Source organism: Melitaea cinxia, chromosome 11 (assembly GCF_905220565.1).
Source record: "Melitaea cinxia chromosome 11, ilMelCinx1.1, whole genome shotgun sequence".
NCBI classification, from domain to species: Eukaryota; Metazoa; Arthropoda; class Insecta; order Lepidoptera; family Nymphalidae; genus Melitaea; species Melitaea cinxia.
Window position 1 is genome coordinate 16,049,313 of NC_059404.1, and position 15,838 is coordinate 16,065,150.

Here is a 15,838-nt window from a genome sequence, read left to right on the forward strand (position 1 = left end):
TTTATTTCGTAAGTTTATTACGACATAAATGTATATTAAATTTGATACATGGTTTCTATTAAAAGTAATATTTGTTACAGGTTCCTTGTTTAATACCGCTCTAATTCTACCTAAATACAACTTCACTGGCTTAGTAAGTAAATTATTGTATTATTTAATAAAAATACAATTAGAAAGCTAAATGATAATTAAATGAAATAATATAATTTATATTTTATTACATTTCATACATACAGTTAATGTAAATAAATACGAAAAATGGATTAAAAATTTGAATTTATATCATTTTAGAAATCCATTCATACTGGATCAGTCTACAATGCTGCTCGTAAGGGAACTAGAGCCAAAGCTCGTGCGAAGAAAGTTAAAGTTGAAATCACAAAAATTGGTTTCATACCACATAACCAAAGAGGAAAAAATAAGTAAGTAGAATAATGTCCTTAATGAATAAATAGCTTTAAAATCTTATAATTAAATAAACAAGACGGGGTTGGATTTGGATGACGGAATACATGGGGCTAAGAAGAAGCAAGGCCCATGATTTCTTTCTGAGTAAAAAGAAAACGCAACAACAATCATTTGTAGCTGTTGCACTGTCAGTTGCGGGTCCCATCCCACACATGCCAAACATAAGTGTGTTACGTCATACAGATGTTTGCCTTGGTCTAAGCGTTTATGTTTTTTGTGTTTTTAGACCAGAGTTTAATCCTAATGGGGGCTGTTGAGTGTGAAGCATTGACTTATTGTTCTTCATTTTTTGCCTTTTTGATATATTTGTTTAATGGAGTCAAGTGAATTTGATGTAAATATAAATCCATTGTTTTTAATTATCATAAACAAAAAAAATGTTGGTTAAATGAAAAAAAAATACTTTGTAAAAAAAATAAAGCTCATTGAAATTATAATACCATTTTCTGAAATCTGTAACCTCCATTGTGAAGGCCTTATCCTCAGCTGAAACCCAGCTCAGTAGCGTGTCATCCTTAAAAAAAAACTGCCTATATTTATAAATTATCAAAATTAAATTTTTTTTTTTACAAAAAAATGTACATGATTACTCTTACCAAAACCATTTTAAATTTCCAGGGTAACTCAAGTACATGTGAACAAGCATTTAGATGATTCGTTCAAGATGGAATCTAAAGATGATGTATACCCCATGCGGTATTACCGCTGGATTACATATTCTACTGAGGACGCTATCAAGGCCCACAAGGAGACTCACGACCCCACTATGTATAATTCTTTAGATTCATTTGTGTTCGCCCAAATAGAATTTAATATGGAAGCTGTTAAAAAGGTATAATATATTTCCTTTTACATAATTAAAAAATTGGATCATTATTACGAAATATATAATAATTAGAATTTTGTCAGTCACTTGTAAAAATTTTAATTCTATGCTGTAACATAAAATCAGTGCTTCAATATCGTAGTCTCCTCATAACAGTATTCAATGGATGGAATTTTCTGATATCTTTATTTTAGTGTCAACATCAAACTTTAATTCGTTAGATACTTCTATTTGAAACATATAAACATTACACGCTATACATAACAAATAACAAATATCCTGAGTGCATATAATACCTATAATATAATCTTATTAATATAGTTTCTGACAGCAAATAAGTTAGTAACTCATAAAATGGGCTCTAAGCTAAATAGAATGAACAACTAATTGCTTATTTAATGACTTGAAACTATATAACACTAACATTCCTCACAAATATGTGTCTGAGCTGTTACAATTAGTTCGATCAACATTTGCTGCATCTACTCTACAAAATTTAAGAGTAACTAGCTGCTGCCCGCGACGTCGTCTGCGTGAACGCTATACAGGATCAAAAATACCTATGATTATACCTTTTAAAATAACATTCATTTACCCGTTTCTTTTTTACATTTCATATCTACAGAAAAATCTCATAGATGGCGCTGCTTTAAAATTAGCTTAGTTACTTATATTGCGTGATTTTTATAGTGTGAAGCTAGCTTATATAGCATGGTTATTAACATAATAACAACAACATTCAAATATGCGTCGTTAGATTACACGTTGTTATAGAATGCGTTGAGGAAATAAAGGTTCACTGCTCGTTCCCGGTAGGTGATAGCATGATAATATGTAGCCTATATGTTGACCCGACTTCTTAATAATATTCGTGCCAAATTTGAAGTAAATCCATGTGGTACTTTTTGAGTTTATCCCGGACATACATACAGACAAACAGACAAAAATTCTAAAAACTATATTTTTGGCTTCGGTATCGATTATAGATCACACCCCAAGTATTCTTTTAAAAAAATATTCAATGTACAGTTTTGACTTTCCTACCATTTTATTATACGTATAGATGTCATTACGTAGTTTCGTACGTAGTATGCATTGAAAGACATATTATATCGTAAAAAAATTATTTAAAATGGGATATTTACCATGTTTTTAGGTAATGAAATTAACCATGTTAGTTTAAAATCATACAATTTAATCAATAAACAAAAACTCTTACAGAATCGTTATATAGAGAACATAGTGCGTCTAACTCTGCTACCACACAACTTTCCTCGTGATGAAGAAAGAACAATCCTGGCATTCTGCAAAGGACCCGAGCTGATCAAGCAGGTTGCAGAGGCCGGTGCCACGACTGCTGGTAGCACGGAGCTAGTGAAGAAAATACAGGTATGAGTTGGTTTTATAATATAGTTTATGTAATTTTATATGCATTTCATCTGAAAGAACTATATTGTTATATAATCCTTTTATTTAGTTTTCTTCATCATTACATCATTACAGCCTATACAGTCCACTGCTGGACATAGGCCTCCACAAGTTTACGCCAAAAAGAGCGTGAACTCATGTGTTTTGCCCATAGTCACCACGCTGGGTGACCGCAGTGCTGGCTTTGTCGCACCGAAGACGCTGCTGCCCGTCTTCGGCCTGTGTATTTCAATGCCAGCAGTTGGATGGCTATCCCGCCACCGGTCGGCTTTTTAAGTTCCAAGGCGGTAAGAGAACTGTGTTATCCCTTACTCGCCTCTTACGACACCCACGGGAAGAGAGGAGCTGGCTATATTCTTTAGTACCGTAGCCACACAGTACAGTTTTCTTACTACTAAGAAATTTATATAATTCATATACATTTTAATTGTTGTTAAAACTTAAGCTACCGCTTATTCGGAATGTAGATTCTGGAGAGAAGAATAGGCAAGAATTTCTGCAGTTACTTTTAAAAATATATATATAAGGTGTTCGACTCTTAACTGCGTTCCTTCGAATTGGTTGTTCCTTTCTGAATTCCTTCAATTGGGTTTTGCGATTGTGTAGATGATCATGTTCTGGGTATAAAAAATTTCAAAGTCCTTTTTTTACATTTGACTTTGTTTAAATAGACGAGCTACTTTGATAGATTCGTTCCGTATGATAACTTTCGTAAGCGCGTAAGCACGGCTATAGTTTACAATAAAAACATTTATTAGGAGATCCGAAACTAAATCGATATTCACTATTATAAAGTATCATCATCATTCATCATCATCATCATCATCATCATCATCATCATCATCATCATCATCATCATCATCATCATCATCATCATCATCATTTCAGCCTATTGCTGTGTGGACAGCAGTGGTGCTGGACATAGACCTCTACAAGTTCGCGCCAAAAATGGCGTGAACTCATGTGTTTTACCCATAGTCACCGCGCTGGGCAGGCGGATTGGTTACTGCAGGGCTGGCTTTGTCGCACCGAAGACGCTGCTGCTGACACTGTTGAATAATAAAACAATAATTCTCATTTCCAGGAAGGTGAAATAAAACTCGGCGATTATGACTACGTCATAGCTCATCCAAACATCATAACTGATCTCGTACCAATACGTGGTCTGATGAAGAGACGGTTTCCCAATGTACGTTCCGGTACTTTAGATCCTAATATATGTGACCTAGTGAGGAAGTTTTCTGCGGGCATCCAATATAGGGTCACTAAAGATGAGCATCAGCAAAACTTTGGTTCCGTTGAGGTCCCCGTTGGTAGGGTAAGTATAATATTTTAAGCTTACACAGTTACTATGAATACTTTCAATGAAACGGGATTTATATTATGTGTATTTAATGGAGATTTATTAAAAACTTTTGTCTTGAAAGGAGGTAGAGCTAGATACGGCCCTCTACAGATACAGAGATACTTGTTAACAGACTCTAAAAGGAGTTTAGATATGAAAAATTAAGAGAAATATAGACTAATTGATAATAGTTATATGAACCAAACTTTATTTATTACTTCTGTTTCTACTAGTTTTTTTATTTTGGGCACATATCTTTATTTTTACTTATATATATTATGTGTAATCTGTGTAATGACGTGATAATTTTATTTATTCGTAAAAAGAAATCTTAAGACGTAACCATGGTAACAAGATGTTTAAGCCATTTTTAACAACCAGAAACGCTCAAGAACTTTAAGAAAGATAATTGTATTATTTCGTTTTCGCTTTTTATTTTTTATACATATACTATACACTGTATTCGTGCTAGTGGCTCTCTCGCTCCTTCCATCTTTGTTGTTTATATCTTGTGGTGGAGTTAATATACAAGATACCAAGTGAGTTGAACATTTTATTTATCCCACAAGCTATATGTTCCTACATTATTATTATTGGAACGAAGTTCCTTACGGCACGCTTGACATTTGGCTGGGTGACCGAACTGAAAAAAAATGTGATACTAAAACGGTAAAAAAAATATATAACGGAAGTGACGTAATATCAGTCACACGACTGTATAATATGACGTTTGTAAAACTAAAATATTACTAGTAAACTTTTTTTAAATTATTTATGTAATTATATTATTTACAAGATCCACGGGCCCATGCCATTTTTACTACATAAAATATTTGTTACTATATGGCGTACCTTTTTTTACAATAGCTTAACTAATTTTTTCCAAGTTTACCACTATCAGGTATGGGTTGCTTTTCCAAAAAGGAAATCTTAGGAAACAATTTATTCTCATTTGCTAAAAATTTAGTAGAAGACATTTTGCTTCGCAGTATTTGCAGTCCTCCATTGTAACGACTGTTTTTGCATGTGTAAAAAATCCTTGAAAATTACATTAATCAGGCCATTTGACTACTGAAATTAATTAGATCAATCGATTTCGATGTCAAGAAATATTTCGTGATCTACTAATTAAGACGCCTCGTGAATTTGCCATCATAATTTTTAATCTCTTAGAAATTTAATTGAAATATTAATCTGGTTTGACATTACCGTAATCGTATAGAAATCTATTTATGTCAAAAATAAATAAATAAAAATCGCATACGACTCAGCAGATTTGCGTAAAATGGTCATAAATAATCTCACAAGACTAATAAAGCATTTTTGCATTTTCGAAAACTATTAAATTATTTATACTTTCTTTAAAAAAATGATTCTAGATTCTTTCTTTAAAAAATGATTCTAGTGTAACCAATAAAAGTACAATAATTCATATAAATTTTTGTCTGTTTCAGTTGAATATGGAGACTAAGCAAATAGTAGAAAATGTCGATGCCCTATTGAAGGACATACAATCAATAAGGCCGAAACGAGACGGACTCTTTATTACAAGGTATTAATAATTTATTTATTATTAATAAATCTAATTTAATAAAGTTTTTTGTTTCTTTTTTTGAACAATTCTAAACTTAAAATACAGAAAGACAGACATTCGTCGTTAAAAAGATTATCAAAATAAATATAATTGAAATTATTTCCAGGTGTTTCCTAGTGAGTCCCCCGTCCCCAGAGAAGCTCAAGATAGACCCTTTCAACCATGTGGAACGTACTTTGCCTAAAGAGGTCCAGGCAGACAGTGACGATGAAAAAGACGTGGTCGCAGCTACAGCTTGAATTATTGTTATGTTAGAATAGTTGCTAATAAAAGTTATTAGTATTGTTGATTTTTATTTTTTCTAAAAAATAGTGTTTTTTTATGGACTTTACTCCTTAAGAATCGATTTTCATAAAAAGTACCCGGTATTAAAAATATGAGGAGATAAATCTACTGAACGAATCACCTCGTTAAGTTTCTCGTAACGCCATCTATCGGAACACTGTAGGGCTACGACGTTTTCTAATAACGCCATCTACCCTATTGGGTTCCCATAGATGGCGTAATTTGATTCGTTTATTTACCATTTGTTGTATTGTTTTCTTAGACTAAGTTGTAAGCCTTTTTTGCGCCTATTTAGACAATCGATCTGAAGCAGTAAATTCCAGTCGTGCGTCCGAGCTCAGAAGCGGCCTTAGCCCTTGTTGCGCCCGTGTGCAACCAGTACATTGGCGCCCTCTAGTAGGCGCGGGGTCAAAATGGAATACTTACAGTTATATTTTCAAACGGAAGTTCGAGTCCAAATCCTTCCAGTGTTTCAATTTTTGAAGAAATGAAAAATTTACATTATTGTGATTAAAAAGTTCGAACCGTTCGTCGAACTTAGTAATTGCGGTGTCTAATAAATAGTAGTAAAAATTTACTTTAAAATGTATTTTCGCCTCTGTTATCGGTTCATCCTCCGCCTCCTAATTAAAAAACCTTACGAGCGCAAGGGCGTGCAGGTGTGGGAAATTCTGTTATTGCCTCGACTTCTTCCGCTACAGTTTTCGCGCTGTTAAAAAGCTCCTCAAAAACGGTCGCATTACGGAATTCAGACAAACTTATTTTTGAATTGTCAATCATTTTCACCGCTTCTGACAATACAACGTCTGACTTTTGAAGTGCCTTGCTAACTACATTTATCTTGCTTACAATTTCAAACCAGAAAGAAAATGAATTTAAACGACTTAATTTTTGCCAGTAATGATTTTGCCATATTTCTGGACTCTGAATCTTTGCTCCTATCGGAATATATGGTAAACAAGGCATCATACACTTCCCGATTCAAAACGTAGAACTTTTACTGCTTCAACCCTGCTCTCCTATCGAGTATTTGAAAGTGGTTTTAGACTTAAAGTTGGCACTTCTTTAGCAAGTATTTGCCAACGTGCTGTTGACGCGGAAAAAGACATAAATTTCTTGCACAATTGAAAAGAAATTTACAATTTCTAATGAACTTTTAACTGCGTCATTCCCTACCAAATTTAGGCTGTGTGTCGCACAAGGTACATAAAATGCGCGCGGTTTTAAATCTAAAATTCGATTTTGTAGACATATATTTCCCTTTCACGTTTGCATATTATCGTAACTTGATTACGCATATCTTGCACGTCAACTTCATTTGAAATTAAAAAATCTAACAAAAATTGAGTTAAGCTCAGGCCAATAGTGTCTGTAATAGGAAAAAACCCAGAAAGTGTTCTTTTACTTCAGCCTTGTTGTTGCTTGAATTTAAAAGGGCGTAACGTACGACAACCGATATTTGTTCTTCATGAGCAATATCTGGAGTGCAATCTAAAATAATTGAAAAATATTTGTATAGTGTCAATTCCAAAACAATAGCTTTTTTATTTTTTCCCCTAATAATTGTATTATTTTATTCTGAATATTATGGCCAAGATAATGAGTTAGGCGTGACTCAGATTTCTGAATAAAGGCGATGTGTTCAGCAAGCATATTATCAAAATTAGAGGTATATTAACTGTTGTTGCCAGTTAAAGTTGCAATCTATTACTAGACCAAGGTATGTGTGATTGTCTTAACTTCAGTGGGTTTGGCAATCATTCGTATAGGACATAGGTAATTGTTGGTTATGAAGGCATGAGTCAAGGAGAGATATTAATTGTTTTTGAAGGAAAGATTTTTATAAGGTGAGCCGATATGGACTTAGTTCGTTTTTTGCGCATTTAAAACAATCCTGCATCATGGCACCGTCTGCAGAGAGCATTGAAATCTATAAATCTGTAAATTTTTCATTGCTTCATTCACATTGCTATCAGCAACGAGTAAACATGTCATCATCATCATCATTTCAGTCTATTGCAATCCACTGTTGGACATAGGCCTCCAAAAGTTCGCGCCAAAAATAGGCTGGGCAGGTGGGCTGGTGACCGCAGGGCTAGCTTTGTCGCACCGAAGACGCTGCTGCCTGTCTTCGGCCTGTCTATTTCAAAGCCAGCCGTTGGATGGTTATCCCGCCATCGGTTGGCTTTATAAGTTCCAAGGTGGTAGTGGAACTGTGCTACTCCCTCTATTATTTTTTAACTGACTTCAAAAAAGGAGGAGGTTACTCTATTCGACCGTATATATTTTATGTATGTTCGGGGATAATTTCATCGTTTATGAATCGATTTTGATAATTCTTTTTTTGATGGAAAAGAGATATCCTCAGTGTGGTCCGATGATAAGAAAACCAGAATCTGATGATGGAATATCAGAGAAATCAAGGGAAACCCTTGATAATCGTAGTGACGACTAGTGCGTTTGTTATTTGTTTTGTCTGCTTACGTTGTATTATTTGTCGATGTAATTTAGTTGGTTTTTTCGTTTGCAAGCAAACACAATTATTATTTAGGACAAAGGTGCATTCGTCATGATATTCAGTGATGCAGTAGAATATTATTCTGCGTCTTACATTAAGCATTTAGTTATTAAGCATTTAAATTTTTCTAAGGCTTAGCAAAGATCATTTAATTATTCGTTAAATGCTTTATTTCATGAGTGTATTTTCTTAATATTTTTTAATTATAAATTATATTTGAATCAAGATTGCTTACAACTTTCTGTACGTGTATACGAGTATTTTGATAGTTCGGAAATAGAAACGTCATTCGTAAAATGTAAATTGGAAACGTCATCGTATCCGTATTGGTAAAAATAGAAGCGAAGATAAAACAAACATTTCTGAACGCAGCGTAGGGGCGTAAAACAATCCGCCATTTTGTTCCAGTGACAATTTAGGATTCAAATTAGATTTTAACCCGTCTTTTTTTAATTAATCCGATATTTAAAGTGATATTTTGTGAGCTGTGTAGTGTTTAAAAAGCCTGTGATATTTTTGTGTACAACTATTTTGTTTACGTTACGGATATCTTGACGTTATTATTTGACCGATTTTGACGTCGGACGTACAACTAGATAATCAAAATGGGTACAAGAGAGGACGAATACGATTATTTGTTCAAAGGTAAATATTTATCATTATTCTAATAATATAATACAAATACAATGCAATATATTACTGTCGAATACGTCTTTAAACTTATAAACTTAAGTATAAACTAAAAATCTTTGATTCATCTTAAATGACGTAGAATATCGTGTAGTGTATTAGATTTTTATCTTATTTTCAATGAGAATATTCTGGCACCGGCCGTAAACGCAATATCCTGTAGCCTGTAGGTGTTTTTATGATACAATTTATACTTTTTGCTTTGTTTTTTCATCAGCTGATTGAAAGCCATCGATCGATTTTACAAAAATTTCTCTCCCTATGACTCATCCTCGAATAATCGTGTTTGATTTAGTAAACGCACTTATATACTATAAATTGTATCATACAAGATTCTATTTAGTCCCACAATGTATTTAGTCGGGTTTATTTACTGTATGTTTCTTTTGTTCCAGTTGTCTTGATTGGTGACTCTGGTGTGGGTAAAAGCAGTCTTCTCTCGCGTTTCACTAGAAATGAATTCAACTTAGAATCAAAATCAACAATAGGCGTGGAATTTGCAACAAGAAGTATAGAGGTAAACAGTTATTTTTACATAGATTTAATAAAACAAACACAATAGTTAGATGCTTTACATTCCTTTGTTTCGAAACTTATTTACTGTTATTTTCTGTAGTATGAGTTCATTATTATTTTGATAATACAGTAAATTGAAAACACTTATATACTTAAGAATTTAAATGTATTAATTATTATTATTTATTTTTAACAAGATCATTTTCATTTCAAAATGAAATTTGAATTCAAATAATTCAAACAGTAAGAAAAGTAATATAAACTAAACAACAATAGAATTCAGTGCAGTATTATTTGAATAATATACATATGGCAAATATTCTTAATGAAAAAGGTTTTTTTTAAACATATATTTATCACAAACCAATACATATTACTGAATACTTGATAGTGTGTTATCAGGACTTATCTGCTCAACTAATTAGAATGTGAATCAGTATAGTTTTAATTTCCTTTTAAAACATGTTACACATTAACGTATACGGCACATTAAGTTTTTTAAATTTTTTAAAACAATTTTCCTTTTATTTCTAATTGATTTTTGATATTTAAATACTGCAAAATGACTTATATTATTAAATATAAATAAACTAAATGAACGAAGAAATCATAATAATTTTAATTATATTTCCCTGTATATCTGTTATTTACATTATCTAATAATAAATAAAGTCAGCGGTGCAATAGTGACTTTGGACAGTATTTTTTAGATATATCTTTTGGTTTATTTTGGATAGGTATAAATACAGCATTGTAATTCTTTAAATTGGCATTACTTTTTTTTATGGACTGATTGACATGAAACAAGCACTAAATGTTATGTGAAGCTTACTACAATATATTAGTGAAAACCACATCTAAATTGGATACTCCGATTCTGAGATTAGTGTGCACAAATGCACCGATAAACTTTCAAAACTTCTAACAATCATTGTTTTAGGTGCTATTTGCGCTGATAAAGGTCCCAATAATATTTTTTCTCGTATATCTTCCATTTACAGACAGTGATCCATTACGTTTTTATTATATATATTGATATATTTTTTTTGTTATGAAATCATAATTTAAATTGACCTGAATATAGTAATTTTTTGCAAGGATATTTGAGTTAATAATATTTTTCTATCGGTTTTAAATATTGTTCTGTTTATTGTTTTGGAAAATTTTTTGAATTATTAAATTAAATCTGTTGAATCACTACATAGTATAAAACAAAGTCGCTTTCTCTGTCCTTATATCCCTATGTATGCTTAAATCTTTTAAAACTAAGCAACGGTTTATATGTATAATACATGCCTAATATAATAGAGGAACAGCTTTTGCAACCGTGCGAAGCCGGGGCAGGTCGCTAGTTTATTATACATAAGTATGACCGTTGATGTCTGTGGTTTTATTTAAATAATGTGTAGTTTTCTTGTGAAATGTTTAAAATGTTAGTAGATTTAAGCTAAGATAAATTATAAAACTAATGGTGTGCTCAATATTATTTAAGTCTTTTGTAAAATGAGAATGCAAAGTGAATTTAGGTCCAAAGGCACTCCTAACACTCATCTTAAACAAATAATCATCCCTTCAAACAAATGTTCTTAGTCAATATTAGTAGATTTTTAGTCTCAGTTTGTTTGGTTATTGTAGCAGTTACTCTTTTGTATGTAATAATATTTTTTACAAAATGTATGGATTTTGATGCCATTTCCTAAGATAGACTTCAATTTAATTAACAGTGGCCTTTCTCCTGTATGGAGAAAGAGGACTTTGCCCAGCAGAGGAGGGATTTTGCAAAAAACTAGTGTGCTTTACATGACTTAAGTAAAACTCACGAAACGTAATTTTTTCTATCTTCACTAACTTGTATCTCCCTCTCAACTTCCATTCGCCTCGCCCGATCACACTTTTCGTAACGCACTCGTCACGCATTCACCAGCTTACTCCATAAGTCAAGCGCCCATAAAGAAGAACTCCAAAAACGTTCAAGGAATTAAATAAAATCGCTCTAAATTATGTGACCAAGGGATAAGCCCTCACATATATTTTTTTTATTATGTTAAATTCAAGACACTTGATGATACTACACAAAATGATTGAAGACGAGCTTCTTTATATCTCGTAAAGAGACTTTTAATGTATCATATATAGCATACTATTATTCACTTTAGTAGCAGTTTTGACCTCATTAAAACTTTGTGATACATTTGGCACATTTCCGAGTTGTACGTGATAATATCGAGCGTTGTAAGATTGTTTTTATATTGTGAATGAATTGTTTACATCAATTTACTAAACTGGCCGTGTCTAATGTGAAATCACACACGCGTTAATTAGAGAAAAAAAATTAGCCTACAGCTTTCTCGGCAAATTGGCCATAAAATACAAAAAAAAAATCAATTAAATCCAGTAAGGAGTTTCTGAAATTGGCGCCTTTAAACAAACAAACTTTTCTGTTTTATAATATTAGTATGGATTAGCTTCTATGTAAGTTTTTTAACTTTCTCGATCACTATGATAACATTTGATTATACGAGACTTGCGCGATTCATATATTGAATCTTGCCATGGTTCGTGGGCGACGGTCCCATCCCATAGAATGAAGCGTAAACTAGCTCCTTTTTTGTTTTATTATTTTGTACGTCATGTGTCTATCTAACGCGTACTTTTCTGAATTTTACCAATTATCTGCTCTATTTTTTTTTTCATTACGTAAGTATTTAGTAGAAAATGTTACAAAATTGACAAAAAAAAAAAAAATGATGACTGAATCGTTCCAGCCATTCGGGACACTTGGCAAAACATTTTAGCGATTCATTTTCATTTATATAGAATGTGTGTGCATCTCGTGGTTCATTAACGTTGTAGCCGAGCTCAGTTGCTTTAAATATTAATACATTTTTTCATTTAACCGTAGTTATAACGTAAATGAATACGATAAATAAGGGCTTAAATTGAAAGTTACAAAAAAAAAAAATACATTTTATAAATTTTGTCAACAAGCTATTGCGTATTGTGTTTTCTCGAATTGCAGATACCAAGATATTTATAGATACAATATATACATACATAAATAGTCTTTCAGGTTGCCAAATCGATATATTTGGTTTAGAAAAATGTACATACGTGTATTGAACTTATTTAGATAGGTCTGAGCATAAAAAAACCAACTGATAATACGCGCTAAAGAATGATATTATAACGAGGACATTTGAATTTTACATTAATAGGTATCGACCTAGTTATACATGGACTGATGATAAATAAAATTCGTCTTGAAGTGTTTACGCTAGAGATTAATATATATGTAATAAGCAAAAAATTGCCGTATATACTGAAAGAAATTCGCTTTCACTTCTCGTTCAATTCCGATAATTTTCGTATTGGCTAATATTTCCTCACGGCTTATGAGACTCATAGAATGATATTGAGAATCCTCAGAAGCTTATCAGTACCTATCAGATTTTAACTATCTGAAAGAGTTTTTAAAAATGCATCTGTAGATTTTTGAATGCATTTAAATAAATTATTTATCTATAGTTCTATAAATAGTGATGTTGTTAATTGGATTCTGAACAAAATGATAAAGTGTAAACTAACGATCCTAATTACAATTTAATGATATGGAATTTAATTTCTATTAATAATCATTTTACAACCACAGTAATCAAATGGACTACATATCGACTGCCAATCTACTTGCTACGTTTTTAGTTGAGTCTTAAGGATGTATACATATATACAGTTTGGTGTATGCGCTGTGTCAAAATAACTTTTGTTCATCATCTGTTCTATTTACGCTTCTCATACGCGTCACAACAAAAGCTGCCAATCAATTTCACTATTTAGCACGATGTGTTCAGATGCTATTGCGCTGGCGGTTGCGGGTTCGATCCCTGCTCATGACAAACATTTGTATTGGCCATACAGATGTTTGACGTTGTCTGGGTGTTTGTGCAGTCCTTGTGGGTCTCCCCACCGTGCCTCGGAGAGCATGATAAACCGTCGCGGCGTCGGTCCCGGTTGTTATCATGTACACCTGATAGTGATCGTAACACATAGTAGGGAATATATCCAACCCACATTGGAGCAGCGTGGTGGATTAAGCTCTGATCCTTCTCCTACATGGGCAAAAGAGCACTATGCCCAACAGTGGGATATTAAAAGCTGAAGCGTTCAAAATAGATATTAAATGTGAACAGGTATTCTGCAATATTGCAAATTAAACTTTGCGATTGTGGAAATATTTATTATTTAAAAGAGTAAGACGTAAATACATACATGCGTCATAACAAAAATATTTTTAGCCGCGATATCATCAAGAGGTCGAATTGTTCAGACAGTATTTCTGTACGTTATGTGTAATATAACCAGAAATGCTAGAATGACCGCATTCTAATGCTGCTCTATCGATGTTCACTTATATAATGTAATGTTTAATATAGTTCGAAGACTTTGTAGCTAAAGTCTCACGCGATGTCGATTTTTATTGATTTCTGTGATTTCTTTACATTTATTTAAAGGCAGTTGTTTCGTTTTAAAAAGGTATATGTGTGTGAAACTTCCCGATGAGAGAGAGCGGATCACGTAGTTTTTACTAGTGTGATGAAGATTTGAATTGGTCTATTGTTGATTTAATACAAAATCTTTCATTACCTTAAAGGCAATAATTAATAAAAAATAATAAAGCCTCGTCTTCAGACGTTTCTACCCATGCTACTAATTAACGACTACTATTCTGGTGTTCTGGTGGTATCATTCCATTACGCCAACGGTAGCAATTTAAATTTCTACTGAGATGTTTGTATATGTATAAGTGTTTGATCATTAACGATATATTGAAAGTAGCAGACATATGTACACTGATCAATACAAACAGCTGAAATAATAAACTGAAGGGTACAGGGGCAAAACAAGAAATGTCACAAAAACAAAAAGTTATGTAATTAACATTTTAATTTTTCAAAGTTAAAAACTTTCTTAAGTGTCTTTTAAAATTATAAAACGCTAATAGGAACTTTAGTTTACCTTATAAAGTCTTATTTTTAGGAATATGAAATATTGAAAAGAAAATATATATTTTTTTAATAATTAAAAAATTATAGTAATTCACTTTTGAAACATACAGTAATTGTGTTTGCTCGCAAACTAAAAAAAAACCGACTTTAATTACATCGACGAGTAATACAACGTAGATCGACGAAAAATAGTCAAGTAACTACGCGTTATCAAAGATTACTCAAAAAGTAGTTATCAAATCTCAATAAAATTAATATGTGACCACATGACAAACACCACCTTTCGATTAAATTAAAAATTATTAAAATCGGTACACCCGGTAAAAAGTTATTGCGGATTTTCAAGAGTTTCCCTCGATTTCGCTGGGATTCCATCATCAGATCCTGGTTTCCTTATCATGGTACTAAACTAAGGATATCTTCTTTCCAACAAAAAAAGAATTATCAAAATCGGTACAATCAGTAAAAAGTTATTGCGGCTTTTCAAGAGTTTCCCTTGATTTCTCTGGGATACCATCATCAGATCCTGGTTTCCTTATCATGGTACTAAACTAGGGATATCTACTTTTCAACAAACAAAGAATTATCAAAATCAGAACACCCAGTAGAAAGTTATGCGGTATAATACAACGTAGGTCGACGAAAAAAGCGTCAAGTAAAAATGCATTATTAGATATAATTCGAAAAGTAGTCGTTAGATCTCACATAAATTTAAATGGGACCAATTGACACACACCACCTTTCGATTAAAAAAAATTTGTCGAAATCGGTCCACACGGTCAAAAGTTCTGATGTTAACATACATTAAAAAAAAAATACAGTCGAATTGAGAACCTCCTCCTTTTTTGGAAGTCGGTTAAAAACTGGTAATGTCCACTGTGTCCCATACAAGGAATGTCCAACTTAATAATTGTTTTACTAATTATGCATGAGGAATGCCTTCACAAAGTAGGATTGAGCCCCTTTAGAACAAAATCTTTTGAAATCCATTAAATCCTTGTACTTTTCTGCATTAATAGGTAAAAAAATTGATAGGGAAATTCTGGTAATTCAAATTCATTTGATGTGTCTGATCCAGTTCCCTTTTTTGCCATTATGGGTAATTTCTTCCATATACCATTATAATTACTTCTGTGTAAAATAACTCTAAGGTGTTACTATACAG

The 15,838-nt window shown here is 32.4% G+C and overlaps 2 protein-coding genes and 1 long non-coding RNA gene across 3 annotated transcripts in view; 2 read left to right on the forward strand and 1 right to left on the reverse strand.

Moving 5' to 3' along the window:
- Positions 1-5,945, forward strand: LOC123657705 (50S ribosomal protein L1). Its single transcript, XM_045593224.1, has 7 exons — positions 1-133; positions 292-422; positions 1,087-1,300; positions 2,516-2,683; positions 3,807-4,040; positions 5,522-5,619; positions 5,768-5,945. Exons 1-7 carry the CDS (start codon positions 29-31, stop codon positions 5,898-5,900), a joined length of 1,083 nt encoding a protein of 360 aa, XP_045449180.1. The 5' UTR covers positions 1-28; the 3' UTR covers positions 5,901-5,945.
- On the reverse strand, positions 2,469-11,530 carry LOC123657706. The gene is made up of 2 exons (XR_006743741.1): positions 11,491-11,530; positions 2,469-2,665 (listed from the first exon to the last, which is right to left on the reverse strand). It is a non-coding gene; the product is annotated as an uncharacterized LOC123657706 (long non-coding RNA).
- Positions 8,796-15,838, forward strand: part of LOC123657702 (ras-related protein Rab-11A) — a 27,310-nt gene continuing 20,267 nt past the window's right edge. Inside the window, exons 1-2 of the mRNA XM_045593222.1 lie at positions 8,796-9,109; positions 9,550-9,671. Coding sequence (XP_045449178.1) covers positions 9,070-9,109; positions 9,550-9,671 — 162 coding nt within the window. The 5' untranslated portion in view covers positions 8,796-9,069. The remainder of the gene's footprint in view (positions 9,110-9,549; positions 9,672-15,838) is intronic.